This window comes from Coregonus clupeaformis, chromosome 1 (genome assembly GCF_020615455.1).
Source record: "Coregonus clupeaformis isolate EN_2021a chromosome 1, ASM2061545v1, whole genome shotgun sequence".
NCBI classification, from domain to species: Eukaryota; Metazoa; Chordata; class Actinopteri; order Salmoniformes; family Salmonidae; genus Coregonus; species Coregonus clupeaformis.
In genome coordinates, this window is record NC_059192.1 from 64,570,110 (window position 1) to 64,587,073 (window position 16,964).

Sequence of the window (16,964 nt, forward strand, 5' to 3'; positions counted from 1 at the left end):
TTCTTTTGTTGTTGGTCGGAGCAGGTCTCCGGAGACGTTGAGCCAGAGGAACGCGTATTAACCCTGCTGTAGAATTAATTGCGGCCAGCAGGTCAAACGAATGACTAAAATGAACGAGTAACTCCGAAAAAACGAATCATGACTCTCGAGTCAGTAAAACGAATGGTTCGCAAACTGCACATCACTAATACAGAGGCCATACACAAGCCTTGTGCACACAGGCGAGGAAAACCATGACAGGCTTGACAGTAATATAGAAGAAGGTATTGAGATAATAAGCTATGAACTATTCATCAACTGGGCTGGATAATCCAGAGGGAACACAGAGCTTTTCGGAGCCAGCCAAGCGGCAAACTGTTGAAGCCTGCCTCAGATATGCAAAGATTTATTTCCGACTGCAGTCCCTGAGTGGAGAATAGAGGAAGTAAGGAAGAAGCCAACAAATCCAGAAGCCTGAGTAGGTGGAGAACAGACAACACTTGAGGCTGTTTCACTGCAGGATGCTGCAGTAAAAATGTCTCCTCTAAACCAAACTGGGAAAACCAAGTAGAATTGGAAAAATACATGACCCTAGGTATTTCAGCTGTATGCACACACACACACACACCTGGACCAGCAAGGTCATGGGTCCACTCTTGTCGATTTCAAGTATTTCTCCGTTCTTGGTTCCCACCAGGATGTGTCCGTGTCCCAGAGTTATGGCACGAATGGAGGGGTTGTCCTCCAGGAGTAGCCCTGGGGGACACACACAAATAGCACTGTAAAGACTTACTATAGCTGTAGCCGGGAAATCCTCCCAGATCGATAGCAGCAAATAGAAGTAATATCCTATCCATGCGAAATATAACTGCAATTCCACATGAGGCCAAGAGATGGCAACAGTGGTCACTGATGGTTACAGTATCTATTGAATATTTATGGTCAAATTTCAAACACATTATGCTTCCTGATACAAGTATGTGCTTTACATGGTCAGTGTGTGCCTTCAAGAGAGAATTACAGCACTTCTCAGATAGTGTTTCTGTATCTGTCATAGACTTTAGTTGACTCTTTCAGTTACTGTAGGGCAGAGAGTGTTATCCTACCTTTAGATCCCGGGGAGAGGGCTGCTCTCTTGATGGCGTAGGTCTTTAGGCACCTCTCAAACATGTCGTCCCACAGCTCCACCACCCCGTCCTTCCCACCTGTCACAAAGCCCTGGAGGGAACAACAGCAGAGGGACGTCACCCAATGTACTCCAACTCTGACAACCACACTGAGGAACATTTTCAGTGATGAGGGCCAGATGACACAGGGGCTCTGACCTACACTAATCTTCTGCCTGACATCTTCTCAAGAGGTCTGTCTGAACTGCTGAAGTATGCTAGGGGGTCAGTTTGTCTTGAAACTAAGAATGTAGTGTTGGATGATGAAGTGCATGAGGAAAGTATGGATGGAGGGAAGACAAATGAAAAGTACTGTCTTTCACTGACATCTTTCACAACACACAGAAGCAGTTGGGAATTACAATTGCATTTCTATTAGCAGGCAGGGCCTGTCAAGGATTTGTAGCAGCAACAACAACACATCAGGAATTCAGCTGAGGTCTCCCCCAGGAATGCCCTCCCACATCCTCCTTAAGGCTACTTCTCTGATGAAAGGTTTCGGAACTTGTTTTTCAACCACTCCACAAATTTCTTTTTAACAAACTATAGTTTTGGCAAGTCGGTTAAAACACCTACTTTGTGCATGACACAAGTCATTTTTCCAACAATTGTTTACAGACAGATTATTTAACTTATAATTCACTGTATCACAATTCCAGTGGGTCAGAAGTTTACATACACTAAGTTGCCTGTGCCTTTAAACAGCTTGGAAAATTCCAGAAAATGATGTCATGGCTTTAGAAGCTTCTGATAGGCTAATTGACATCATTTGAGTCAATTGGAGGTGTACCTGTGGATGTATTCCAAGGCCTACCTTCAAACTCAGTGCCTCTTTGCTTGACATCATGGGAAAATGAAAAGAAATCAGCCAAGACCTCAGAAAAATAATTGTAGACCTCCACAAGTCTGGTTCATCCTTGGGAGCAATTTCCAAACGCCTGAAGGTAACACGTTCATCTGTACAAACAATAGTACGCAAGTATAAACAGAAATAAATAAAAGCTGAACTAAATCATTCTCTCTACTATTATTCTGACATTTCACATTCTTAAAATAAAGTGGTGATCCTAACTGACCTAAGACTGGGAATTTTTACTAGGATTAAATGTCAGGAATTGTGAAAAACTGACTTTAAATGTATTTGGCTAAGGTGTATGTAAACCTCCGACTTCAACTGTATATGTAACATCTAATGAGAAGGCATCTCTACTTGAACAGATCTCCAACAGGGTGAACAAATAAATAGATCTAAAATGTACAAGAGGGAGAAAGCGCTATAAGACAATGTTTAATTGACAACACTAACATGCACTGATGGCCAGAGATGAGATTGGCTGTTTATATTGCGCCACTCTTCATTAGTAGCAGTAAATAGTGATATAATGATTTTCCACAGAACAGAAGTTCATGGGAGAAAATCCATTTACACTGAACAAATATATAAACGCAAAATGCAACAATTTCAACGATTTTACTGAGTTACATCAGTTCATATAAGGAAATGAATCAATTGAAATAAATGCATTAGGCCCTAATCTATGGATTTCACATGACTGGGAATACAGATATGCATCTGTTGGTCACAGATACCTTTTTTTTTTTTTTAAAGGTAGGGATGTGGATCAGAAAACTAGTCAGTATCTAGTATCTCATGCAGCGCGACACATCTCCTTCGCATTGATCAGGCTGTTGATTGTGGCCTGTGGAATGTTGTCCCACTCATCTTCAATGGCTGTGCGAAGTTGCTGAATATTGGCAGGAACTGGAACATGCTGTCGCACACATCGATCCAGAGCATCCCAAACATGCTCAGTGGGTGACATGTCTGGTGAGTATGCAGGCCATGGAAGAACTAGGAAATGTTCAGCTTCCAGAAATTGTTTGCAGATCCTTGCGACATGGGGCCGTGCATTATCATGCTGAAACATGAGGTGATGGCGGCGGATGAATGGCATGACAATGGTCCTCAGGATCTCATCACAGAATCTCTGTGCGTTCAAATTGTCATCGATAAAATGCAATTGTGTTCGTTGTCCGTTGCTTATGCCTGCCCATACCATAACCCCACCATGGGGAACTCTGTTCACAACGTTGACATCAGCAAACCGCTCGCCCACAAGACGCCATCTACCCGGTACAGTTGAAACCGGGATTCATCCGTGAAGAGCACACTTCTCCAGCATTCCAGTGGCCATCGAAGGTGAGCATTTGCCCACTGAAGTCGGTTACGATGCCAACTGCAGTCAGGTCAAGACCCTGGTGAGGACGACGAGGAAGCAGATGAGCTTCCCTGAGACAGTTTCTGACAGTTTGTGCAAAAATTATTCAGTTGTGCAAACCCACAGTTTCATCAGCTGTCCGGGTGGCTGGTCTCAGATGATCCCTCAGGTGAAGAAGCCGGATGTGGAGGTCCTGGGCTGGTGTGATTACACGTGGTCTGTGGTTGGACATACTGCCAAATTCTCTAAAACGACATTGGAGGCAGCTTATGGCAATGTTTCCATCAGTCATTAAAGTGGAACTGACAGCGTTTTAACTACTTTGCAGATATGAAACAAACGGATAATCATAGTATCAGTCAAAAATATGCAATTACCAGTTTATGCTACAAAACCAACTTTATAAGAGGTTTTAAAAATAGGTTATATTTGATTCAGAATTCCATGATGTGCAGTAAGGCAGTGGCGTGTATTCATGGATGCCAAGGGAAGCCAGGCTCCCCCAAAACATTTACCAATAAAAATAAAACAAAGTGTCAAGGGAAGCCAGCTTGGATTTTGGCATCACTCCTATCAAATCCCATTGACAGCTGTGATGTCACGAGAGGCTGTGTCCTGGAGGGACGTTACATCCCCCTGAGGTGGCTGCAAACCCAGACAGCTATGGCTCCATCTGCTGGTATGGTCGGGAACTCCACCCCTCTATGGCCAATCTTCCCACGCAGCTGAAACAAATGAGGAGCTGATGAGCTGAAGGTTTGGGAAGGGAAGAGGCACACTGAGGGAGTGTGTGGGGGGTGAAGAGACACAGTCTCCAACCTGGGCTCTCTGGAGGACAAGAGTGCTGCACGTCCACTTCCATGAGGAATATAAGGATTTGGAGATACTTACCTTTGGGAAATACTCACCTTTGGATATATGCACCTGTGGAAATACGTGTGGGACATTTGGAAGGACGTTTTGCTGGGTTGGCCACTAGCTGCAACGTGGAAGACAGTAAGACTGGGGAAAAGTTATTTGGGCGAGGGAGAGGTATGATTTTGGATGTGGAAGAGACATCCCTGAACTGTTAGCCCTTAAGAGCCACCAGAGAACAGTATTGTGTTATACTTTCGTTAGTTTCCCAAGACCTTTAATAAAATCCTTGTTTTGGTTGAACCTGGTCTCCTTGCACTACTTGAGCAATCCCGCTGAAAGCTGTGTAGCCTCTCGTGACATCACACAGCATACGTAATTGACAGTTGTGTTGTTGTCCTCTGGTGGCTAGCTAGCTAAAATTGGCCCTTTCCTAAATTAGCCATGGATGGAGATGGGGATTTGGACTTGTGATTTTAATTAATTCTCCATACTGGCCAATGATTATAACGGCGATTCTAATCCAACCATGAATTCATACATTGTTGTGCCCCTGGCCTGAGAGGATGGAAGTTCAATATGTAGCTAGATGTAGAAGGCTAATGTTAACTAGCTAACGTTGTCTATGAATGGAAGTTAGGCTAGCGAGCAAGCATTTTAGCCAGGTAGCCTAGGACAACAAAAAATAAAAGCGTGTACTGTATGACAGAGTGATAGACCGTTTCGTTAACATGAAAGAGAGGAGGATGGCATTGCCGTTTCTCTACAAGTAGGGTGAGTCAACATGTTTTTCTACTTGCACGCACGCACGCACGAACGCACACACACACACACACACACACACACAAGCACACAGGAATCAGAACCATGGACAGCCACATGATATTTAGCTTACGTTGGTTGGACTAAATTGTTTTTTGTATATTTTAGATGTCACTGTATTAGACTAAGCAGAGGTGATTTCATGATGCTGGAATAGAGAAGGCAGCTTCTGTTTTCTTTGTGACTTGCGGTAACTCTGTGGTTCTAAATCAATAGTTATTTAGTGGTCCGGAAATGTCGGAAACATTAACTTTCTTGACCATGCTGTAGGTCATGTAACTGTCTGTTACTGTACATGCAATATGCTTTGTGGACTTCACTGGACAGAGGTTGCTATCTGGTTTTGTGATAAAACAAAGTTGTGGTTGAATTTATTCTGCCACTGAGTCTTCTAATTGTCTTGGCCTTTAGGCCTATATATTACGGTCGTAAGGCATATGAATTAACATGTTATAGAGTAAACAACGCAATTATCATAGGTTGTAATATGTAATACTTGGCTTCCCCAGTGATTTTACCCATGCACAGCTACTGCAGTAAGGCATTGTTGGCAGAATAGATTGATGCAGTTCAATGTACAGTATGATTAATATAATTCACCAATACATTTCTTGGTAGTCCCAAAAATATCAGGTTGTAAATCACAGCTGGTCTGGTACATTGTTTGTGTTTGTTGACTCCACCACAGGAGGTTGGTGGCACCTTAATTGGGGAGAACGGGCTCGTGGTAATGACTGGAGTGGTATCAGTGGAATGGTATCAAATACATCAAACAGATGGTTTCCAGGTGTTTGATGCCATTCCATTTGCTCCGTTCCGGCCATTATTGTGAGCCGTTCTCCCCTCAGCAGCCTCCTCTGGGGCCCATCCACCTATTCGGGATGCACTGTTTTAGTTTCAATGACTCCATATTTTGGACTAAAATGGAGGAATGTAACTAAGGCTGGGAATATCAATACAATCAAACTAGCAAGGGCAATGATCATAAGTCAGTCATACTCATAATGTGGCTAATAGGTTAGCGTTTCTATTTATGTAGCTATTTATTTAGCAAGCTAAAAAGACGGAGCCTAACTAGCTAGCTGCTGGGAGGATGTCATGTCATTGGAGGAGTGGGTGAGTGACCGAACTTTCCCCCTTATTGTTTATTGGTGGCTACAGCTAGAGATGCAGGTGTCATTTGGTTAGCTAGCAAGAAATGAGAATCGCTTTGCTAGCTAGATAGCTATGCTGAACCTGAACCAGTTAGCATATCTCTTGCGCTCGTAAATTCACAATGACTATCTACTCCGATTTCAGAGCTCTCTCCTCTGAGTGTGCCAGAGTGCAGAATAAGGCTGATGAATTTACGAACGCGCAACACCCGCTGAATATGACCGGTGCCAGTAAAAGTTGGCAAAACAAATTATGAAATTGTTGCCAGCAGCACAGTTAGTCGCTACGCTAACGCACTAGATAACATGTAAACAGCCTAACCAGCTCCGCTAGGGCGAGTAAAATGGTCAGAGTGAGGTGTTCAGCCATAGCGTGCAGTGTGCACTCTGAACGCTCCAGGAGCAGAATGCTCTGAATTTATGAACAGACATTAGAGCGTACTCTGACACACTGGAGGCAATTTACAAACACAACCTTAGTTGTCAATTAAATGTATTTGGCATTGATCAAATGGGTGGGCAGGCAAATTCCCATTCAGTTGTCAAAACGTGGGTTGAGACAAGCATGCATTGGCAGGCAAGCAGCAGAAGGACGAGCAGGCTACTATTCCCATCGTTTAACAGTGCAATTTTGATGGCCAACTAGCTGAAAAAGCTTGAGATGTTTAGCTCATCTCGCTCTGGCTAGCATTAGTTGTTGATCTTGTTGTTGTTGTGCATAACCGAGGGGGAGAAAGCCTACCTTTCCATGGTTGTTTGATCAATAGGACTGTAAAAGTCCCAGATGTAAGAGGTATTTACAGGTTTGCAGAAATCCACTCAGGTGTATTTTGTGGCTTTTGGCGAATACGTTCGAATGATCTAATGTCGCGCTGTTTTTACTGCCTGTAAACACACAGTTCAAAGTGAATGATGGCAGGCCCGTGTGGCAAAAGGCTTATTGGCATAAAGGCCTACTGTAAAGCTCTGATTGGCGATGGCGCACGGGTTTGCGTAGACTCCGGTCCTGGACAAGACAGATGTTTTTATTAGGTTTTATTTACTGAAGTGTCTATTAATTGTCCAAATGGACTGCTGCTTTCCCACTCTATATTGCTATATAATTTTCCCAAATGCGTTACTATACATAATTCCCAAACATTCTATGAATTTATGAAAACGTAAAAATGACCATATCTAAGTCTAAGTGTTCGCTTGTCAAAAAATGTAAAATAAAAGGTGTCATATTCTTCCTAGGGGTATATAGGAACAGATTCTAATAAGATTTCATATTGCTAAAACGCTGTCAGTTCCACTTTAAGACAGCATAATAATGCATACAGTCAAATGACAGGCTGCAAATGACCAATTAGGAAAGCAAGTAATCCATGTGTGGTTTAATCATGCTGCCTAATGATGCTGCGTTTGCCCCCAAACTCAAGAACCACCATGACTACACTCACATCTCTCCATAGCTGCTCATCAGAGCTCTACAATATTGATAACTGTCTCATCTACATGCTAATTATAGTTAAATACATCCATAATACATCCATCACTTGGATATTATTGTAGTGAACATGAACAAACTTCATAAAGCAGTTATAGGGCGTTTATGAGTCAATGGGGAGGAAGCCCCAATGTAATATTTACACTAAGTGGGTGTTGGGAAGCCACTGAGTACAATATAGAGCCGTTCTAAATGGTTATTGGTCAAAATGACCATGCAATAAAGATTATGATCTTATTATGATTATTATGATTATTATGAGATTATGATTATAAGATTAGTGGAAACTAGTTGACCAACAGTTTGTTGATAGCAGACAGGGCTGATTTCCAGTACAGAACCTTGTCCAGGGAGTACATGGCGAACACAGGTCCGTCGTGGGCCTTGATGGTCTTCAGCAGCATGGGCTCCTTCCAGACATATATGTCCCCTGTGGCGGCTCCAGAGAATACCAGCTCGTCTGTCCGACCGTAACACACGGACATCATCGTTTCCAGCTTCCCCAGGCTCCCAAAGATGCCACGCTTGAACATAAGGCCCCCACCTTCAGAGACAGCACACCATTAGAAACTCAGGCATACATTAATTGATTTCCATAAACGTACCATGCCTGACAAGCTAGATAGAGTTGTTCATATGTTCATAAGAAAAATTACAGGGTGGATCACTTTCCTAAAGATAAAATAATAAGTGTGAAAACACCTGGAAGGATATACTTGAAAGAAAAGCCGGGACTTGAGACTATAGAGTGAGACTGATGATCAGTGTCAACTAGTAATTTAACTACATTTTGCAGTAGCTTGGTGGTAGTTGACCTAATTTAATATCTAGGTAGTGTATTCAGTAGTTAATTACTTTCCCCCCATGTAGCAGTGTAGTTAACTACTGTAACTACACAATTTTTTTTGCAAAATAAAATAAAATATGGGTGAAGTAGGCAATAATACTTTTTCTTTATCGGCATCAGTGCCTAATTCTCACTTGAAGCATTGCTTTAGGCTACATTACACATTCTGTTTACATATGACCCCAAAAGTGATCTGTTATTGCAGTTTGTAGTCTATGACATTTCAGATTTACATTTGATAATTTTTAGATGAAGTAGTTTGGATGCAGTGAACTACTTTTTCAAAGTAACTTTGGTTTACTAAACTATATTTTTCTTAAGGGTAGCATTAGTGTAGCTTAATTTATTCCAGTGTGAAGTAATTGGTAAACTATATTTTCAGAGTAGCTTCCCCAACCAACACTGCTGATGGTATGAGAGAGACAGAGTCAGGGAGAACAGGAGGGCACACCTGTATGCTGCCAGAACTTGATGTGTTTGATTCCCACTGTGACCAGCTTGTCCATAAGGATAGGATTACACTTCACCACAAACAGCTTGTCTTTGTGTCCCCTGGGAAGAACCGAGACAGAATTTCCACTTCACATTCTGTCAGCTCAAATACATAGAGCCCTGAGTTTTTCCTGGTCAGGTAATGTGGTCAGGAAAAAACTCCTAACTGACTCTACAAATGTGTTATCATTAAGACAACAGACCTGAGTCCAAGTAGTATTTGATTTATTTCAAATACTTTGAGCACTTGATTAAGCCTGCCTGGATTGTCAGACTTTTAGGACTACAGTCGTGGTCAAAAGTTTTGAGAATGACACAAATACTCATTTTCACAAAGTCTGCTGCCTCAGTTTTGATGATGGCAATTTGCATATACTCCAGAATGTCATGAAGAGTGATCAGATGAATTGCAATGAATTGCAAAGTCCCTCTTTGCCATGAAAATGAACTTAATCCCCAAAAAACATTTCCACTGCATTTCAGCCCTGCCACAAAAGGACCAGTTGCCATCATGTCAGTGATTCTCTTGTTAACACAGGTGAGAGTGTTGACGAGGACAAGGCTGGAGATCACTCTGTCATGCTGATTGAGTTAGAATAACAGACTGGAAGCTTTAAAAGGAGGGTGGTGCTTGAAATCATTGTTCTTCCTCTGTTAACCATGGTTACCTGCAAGGAAACACATGCCGTCATCATTGCTTTGCACAAAAACGGCTTCACAGGCAAGGATATTGCTGCTAGTAAGATTGCACCTAAATCAACCATTTTTCGGATCATCAAGAACTTCAAGGAGAGAGGTTCAATTGTTGTGAAGAAGGCGTCAGGGCGCCCAAGAAAGTCCAGCAAGCGCCAGGGCTGTCTCCTAAAGTTGATTCAGCTGCGGGATCGGGGCACCACCAGTGCAGAGCAGGCTCAGGAATGGCAGCAGGCAGGTGTGAGTGCATCTGCACGCACAGTGAGGCAAAGACTTTTGGAGGATGGCCTGGTGTCAAGAAGGGCAGCAAAGAAGCCACTTCTCTCCAGGAAAAACATCAGGGACATACTTATATTTTGCAAAAGGTACAGGGATTGGACTGCTGAGGACTGGGGTAAAGTCATTTTCTCTGATGAATCCCCTTTCCGATTGTTTGGGGCATCCGGAAAACACCTTGTCCGGAGAAGACAAGGTGAGCGCTACCATCAGTCCTGTGTCATGCCAACAGTAAAGCATCCTGAGACCATTCATGTGTGGGGTTGCTTCTCAGCCAAGGGAGTGGGCTCACTCACAATTTTGCCTAAGAACACAGCCATGAATAAAGCATGGTACCAACACATCCTCCGAGAGCAATTTCTCCCAACCATCCAAGAACAGTTTGGTGACGACCAATGCCTTTTCCAGCATGATGGAGCACCTTGCCATAAGGCAAAAGTGATAACTAAGTGGCTCGGGGAACAAAACATCGACATTTTGGGTCCATGGCCAGGAAACTCCCCAGACCTTAATCCCATTGAGAACTTGTGGTCGATCCTCAAGAGGCGGGTGGACAAACAAAAACCCACAAATTCTGACAAACTCCAAGCATTGATTATGCAAGAATGGGCTGCCATCAGTCAGGATGTGGCCCAGAAGTTAATTGACAGCATGCCAGGGCGGATTGCAGATGTCTTGAAAAAGAAGGGTCAACACTGCATATATTGACTCTTTGCATATACTTTATGTAATTGTCAATAAAAGCCTTTGACACTTATGGAATGCTTGTAATTATATTTCAGTATACCATAGTAACATCTGACAAAAATATCTCATAACACTGAAGCAGCGAACTTTGTGTCATTCTCAAAACGTTTGACCACGACTGTATACCATAAGTTCCATTGTGTCAGGTAAGCTCAATCAAGGGCAGCTAAAGCATTTGAAAGAAGAGAAAAACCAGATTTGAACCCAGCTTAGCTGAACTATTCTATAAAACCCTGTTTTTGTAATAACTCTAAATGTCTAAATGCACACCCCCACTGATCACACAAATAGTAGCTTTCAGCTGGTGTGAAAAAGCTTTTAGTACCTTGCGGTGGCCAGCTTCTCCCCCTTCCTCCAATCCCACACAATGATAGAGTGGTGGTCATCAATGCCCACTGAGACCAGACTCTTCCCATCCGCTGCACATAGAGGAACAACATGCTACTCTTAGTTTGACATCATAACAGACATAGGGACAGAACACTCATGGAAAACACAGGCTGGTATTGAAATTAAAATCTGATAATGACATAAGTTACATGCCCAGGAAAATACAGAGCCATACCAGAGAAATCAAGGGCACAAACTCCTCTCTGGTGAAAGCCCTTGAGCAGGGAGAAGCACTTCAGGGTTTGGATGTCCCACACATGGATGGCTGGGTCCCTGCCAACCTGGATTCATTCACAAAGAGGTGATTAAGATCAGTGTGTGAGAGAGAGCGAGCGAGAGAAAGCGAAAGAGAGCGAAAAAGAGGAGGGAGGGAGAGAGAGAGAGAGAGAGAGTGTGTGTGTGTGTGTGTGTGTGTACACGTGTACCTGTCCAGTGGCTGCATAGTCTTTGAGTGGGTGTACGGTCAGGCTGATGATGTCATCATCGTGGCCCAGGTAAAACCTCTGACTGTGTTGCTCTCTGTTGTAGACCACGCCCACCGCCGCTACATGGTACACCACCTCCCCCGCCTGGGTGTAGAACAGGTTGTTTCTGCAGTCGTAGCCGCGGTACCTACACACACACACACACACAGAAATAGGTCACGGAAATGCAAACATAATGGACAAACACAATTCTACTATATTAAGGAAAGTGAAAGTCACTTATACTGATACAAAGGTCAATTCATTCCTTGACTGAGTGCCTGGGTGTTTCTGTAAAGCTGACTAGAGAAGGACATATTCAGATGAGATGGCTATTAATTTGAAACAGTGAAGGTATGATCCCTTTATAATATATATAATAATATGCCATTTAGCAGACGCTTTTATCCAAAGCGACGTACAGTCATGCATGCATACATTTTTGTGTATGGGTGGTCCCGGGGATCGAACCCACTACCTTGGCGTTACAAGCGCCGTGCTCTACCAGCTGAGCTACAGAGGACCACCTTTCTAAGAGGCACTCCAAATAAAATCCCAGTTCATATGCTGTCTCTCCCCTACATGGCCTGATAAACCCTGTGGTGTGTGTGGGGAATTTTAATCAAATATGTGGCATTTATTTATTCGCTCAAACACTGAAAGACTTCTGCCTCCCCCACTGTGAGGTCTTTAAGTTTTACAAAAAGGAAAGGACACTGAGGGAGTATTAGAGCTGCTACGGGGAAGTCTTTAATGGCTGCTTGTGCTGAATCAGTAAAGTTAACTGCTTCACACATCTTGAAAAGGTTTAGCAAAAATAATTTAAATACTACAGCTTTGAAAAGGGATTTGCATATTCCAACAGCTGACACAGACAGGCCTATTTCAGATAGAGAGATTGTTTCATCACGATGGAAACACACCATTTCTTCTCAATTCAATATAAGACATCTGTCCTTTTCACGTCATTTCAAATGGTGGAGTGTCATCTCAACCAATTTGACGTGTGAGTATTTTTCTGATGAACACTCAGTAACACAGTCAAAATGAGAGCCATAAGAACCTTTCATAAGAACCCATTACCCGTGGACAAACTTCAGACGAAGAGCTTCGTCTGGGCCTCTCTGGCGCTTTAGGGAGCCGACCTGCTGCTTCTTCTCTCTGCTCTGCTGCCTCAGCTGCGGAAGGTCCTCCTTATACACCTGTAACAACAGCAGTCCCTCATATTGTACATCATGTCAACCTGCTTTCATCCACTTTCCCCACAATCACAAGCAGCTAAGGTTGACTAAAGTACCTAAATAGTGATCAAGTTTACTTCATGCTCCTACAACACATAATATGCTTTACTGAACCATGATATGAAATACAACAGACAACAAACAATCAAGAAATGCAAAGTGTTGCATGAGGACAATAATTAAGTCTTAAGAGAAGCAGGGAAAATAATATTTTCCCCCCACAGTTAAGCAGTGCGGGCACCGCCGGCCGTGTATCTACAGAGCACACATGGCAGCGCTCCGTGTGGCACCAACCCGCATCGTCACGGCAACAAATGCAGATCCAGCTGCCAGTGGAGATAAGGCATGTGATGGATGCCATGGCAACCCAGGCGTTTTCCGACAAATAGAGTCTCAGTCAGCGCTGATCCCATACAAAGCCGCTGATAGGAGCACTCTGCTATTTGAATATATCATCTCCCCTTCCATCCGCCTCACAGCCTCTCTCTGCTAACATCAATATCAGAATATCTCCACTCGGCGCCTTCATTGACTTTCAGGATGCCTCAGGATCCTCGTACATGGCTGGAGGCATTCTGACTAACACGGGCCATTCCAATTCAGATTACACTGACTAATGTGGGTTGTTCTAACAACTTATTCTCTCTCTGCCTTATCTACTGTAGGGTATTTAAACAGGTTATTGTTTAAGCCTTGAGTAGTGTGTTCTCTTGTCTCTCATGTTTTTTTTCTGACACCATTTTAATTGGGGCATATTCTCCTCTCATCTCATTCAACTGTCATTCTCATTTATAGATAGAGTATCTTAATTTGATTACCCTGTTGTTGCAGATAATTTCCCTGCGCCGCAGGAAATTCAAATTAGCCTTGTGATTTACATAAATTCACTGAATACCTGCAGTTCTCTTTTTCTCACTAGACCTCACAACTAAACTGTAGTCTACTGTAGTCTATCAAAACAAATTTCCCATAAGAAATTATCACTTTTTTAAAAATTATAATCAAATCCTCCTCCTGCAGGATTATTTTACTACTGCGAACAAACTGGCCAAATTAAGATCCCACAACTGTACTGACACTCATTCTATCTCTGCATCAAATGCTGCATCATGTAAGACACTCACCGTTCCTCATATGGAACTTTCTCAGTGTCCCTCACATCGTGTATCATCTTTCAACCTGATTTCACCCACTTTCTGTCTGACGCATATAGGACTCCCCCCAGTGTCTGTAAGCTCCACATACCCACCTGTCGGTCGTAGTTTATCTGTGTCTCCTGCTCGATATCAGAGTCCAGCTCCGGGACATCAGACACATCAGAGTCAGACTCCTCACTGTTGGAATCTGCATGGCCATCTAGCGGGAACCGATACCAGGAGACAGTGACAGCAAGGAAACTGATTTCACTGGTGCAACAATCACTCACATAGTCATTACATTGGCTTTTGACAAGATCATGGATATTGTGTACTGTAGTCACTCTCTTAAGGTAGATTAATAATTTGAAATCATATATCAGAGCACCAGCTCAACATAACCATATGGGCTCTCATTAGAACCATACAATAAATATGTAAACAAATCAAACCCCCAGGTTCCTCTGGCTAAATACTGTACCTTGTGGTATATTGGTCTCCAGTCCTCCGTTCATGATGCCCTCAGGCAGGAACTTCCACTGAAATACAGAGTGGTCGGCCCCGCCGGTGGTCAACACCCACTGCAGGTCGTGAGACCAGTGCACGTTGGTCACGTGGGCAGAGTGGCCAATGTACTTCTTGAATTTTGCCCCTGTTCACAACATCAGGGAAAGAAAAACGAGTGAAAATGAAATGAGAGAAGGGGAGTGTTCAACATAATTCCCTATCTCATCATTCTATATTTGCATGGGTACACATTTTTTTGTTGTTGTAATGAGTGCAAAGTAAAAATGGCATGTTGCATATTCAGAACACAGACATTTACTGACCTTTCTTTAGGCAGGGGAAGCGGAACAGTTTGACCAGGCCAAAGTCGTCTCCAGTAACCAGCACGGCGCTGCTGTAGTTGGCATCCACAGAGTTGACGTCACTGATGTTGGTGTACTTGGGCCATATCCCACTCACCTCTGGACCAATCACACTCGTCCATGAGCTCCAGTGGATCCCTTTTACCTCCTCCTTAGTGGTCAGGTGCTTCCCAACTTCAGGGAAGAAAAACAGGATGGAAGACAAACTTGGGCAGAATGCATGTATCTTGTAAAACCAGCTTGTTGTGCGTAAATAATAGCACCTTTAAATAATGTTGACTATGTTACAGCTCTACTAACCTAGCTGCTAAGGTTCTTAAAAAAAAATATATATATATATTTTTTGATTTTTAATTTTTTTTATTTTATTTTTATTTTGGGGGAATGGATCAGCTTAATATTGCAGATAGATTGTATCTTCTATCAATGTAATTGTCTGCATCACTTCCAATCCCCCATGTTTTTTATATATATATTCCCCTTTATTACTTTTCAACCCCACCATCCTTTCCCTACTTGGAGTAAATTAGTGAACAACAATGCCCAGGCCTCTACTTTCGGTCTATACTTACTATCTACACCTTATGGACAGAGTTAATTTTACAATAATTATATATATATATATATATATATATATATATATATATATATTATTTATTTTTTGCTCCTGAACTTCTTCTACTCTCAACCTCTCCGATCATTTTCATGATGTCCATCCGGTTTGCTTCTATATGCCATATCTTTCTAACTGTGCTCTTTCCCAAAAGCTCCCAACATACAACCTATATACTTATTATGGACACAGTATGCTTACATTATTATCTATCTTTGTTATTATTTGTTGTTATTTGTTATTAGTCCCATCCTTCAACTCTATTCAATACCTCCCATCTATCTCTTAACACCATCCATATAGGATTTCTATTTGCCATATATATTTCAACCGTACTGTGATGTTTTACAAAAGTTCTGAACCTTTCTATTCTCATTGCTTCTACAGATTGTGAATTAAAAATAAACATTTTTGCTAAAAGTATTATTATATTATTGATTGATTGACTATGACTTTTCAGATCACCCAGTAATGCTATCTGCAAGGTTAGTTCCAGGTAAATATTGCAATCCTTTAGCCATTCCTGGACCTGTGTCCAAAAACAAGCTACAAATGGACAGAACCAATACAAATGATCTAATGATTCTGTCTCTTCACAGCAAAATATGCAGAGCTGGGAAGATTGTATCCCCCATATAAATAACATTCTATTGGTAGCAAGAATTTTATATAATAATTTAAATTGAAAGATTCAAATTTTTGAATCCGGTGTCGTTTTGCGTGTCAGTTCATAAACACTATGCCATGGGATCGGTACGTCAAAGATCTCTTCCCAACTATTTTGCAATCTATATGGGACGGCTGTCAATCCTTTGGTCCTTAAGTGAAACTGATATACTTTTCTATTTATCACAGTTTTCCTTAACCAATTATGTTCTTTAATGCAAGGCCGACAGACAAGTTCCTTACTTTCTCCCCCCTTCCACTTTCCTCTTCCACTTTTGCGGGTAAGGCTGCAATTATTTGGTTGTAATTTTGGGTAGAGCAGACATTTCCATATGTTTTTGTTAGCTGCATGTGCAACATAACTCCACCAGTCCTACCGATGATATCATTTACGAAGATTATACCTTTTTAAACATTCTGTCAAAAAATAAAGGTTTTTGTCAATTAGTATATTTGAATTTAACCACAATATTTGTTGCATTATTTGTTCTGTCGTTTCTGGAGGATTAAATTGAAATTGCAACCAACTTTCTATGGCTTGTTTTAGAAATAGTGACATTTGGGAGATTATTTCCTTTTCAAATAACTGAAAGTGAGAGGTTGTAATCTGAATAAAGGGAAAAAGGCCTTTCTTGAACATTGGGTGAGACAATCTTACTAATTTGCTTGAGAACCAGTTCGGATTTAAGTATAACTTTTGGATGACTGAAGATTTTAGTGATAGGTCTAATGCTTTAATATTTAATAATTTCTGTCCTCCGAATTCATATTCATTATATAAATATGCTCTTTTAATTTTGTCTGGCTTGCCGTTCCAAATAAAATTGAATATTTTTTTCTCATATA

General features: G+C 41.9%; 1 protein-coding gene across 5 annotated transcripts in view; it reads right to left on the reverse strand.

Moving 5' to 3' along the window:
* LOC121571813 (echinoderm microtubule-associated protein-like 6) overlaps positions 1–16,964 on the reverse strand; it is an 88,310-nt gene that overhangs the window by 23,961 nt on the left and 47,385 nt on the right. For all 5 annotated transcript variants that reach the window (XM_045222283.1, XM_045222270.1, XM_045222276.1 and 2 more), the window contains exons 10-20: positions 14,801–15,013; positions 14,452–14,622; positions 14,084–14,190; positions 12,677–12,795; positions 11,555–11,741; positions 11,305–11,410; positions 11,065–11,158; positions 8,983–9,083; positions 8,026–8,228; positions 1,086–1,197; positions 608–735 (exon numbers count right to left, since the gene is read on the reverse strand). In XM_045222283.1, coding sequence (XP_045078218.1) covers positions 608–735; positions 1,086–1,197; positions 8,026–8,228; positions 8,983–9,083; positions 11,065–11,158; positions 11,305–11,410; positions 11,555–11,741; positions 12,677–12,795; positions 14,084–14,190; positions 14,452–14,622; positions 14,801–15,013 — 1,541 coding nt within the window. The remainder of the gene's footprint in view (positions 1–607; positions 736–1,085; positions 1,198–8,025; positions 8,229–8,982; positions 9,084–11,064; positions 11,159–11,304; positions 11,411–11,554; positions 11,742–12,676; positions 12,796–14,083; positions 14,191–14,451; positions 14,623–14,800; positions 15,014–16,964) is intronic.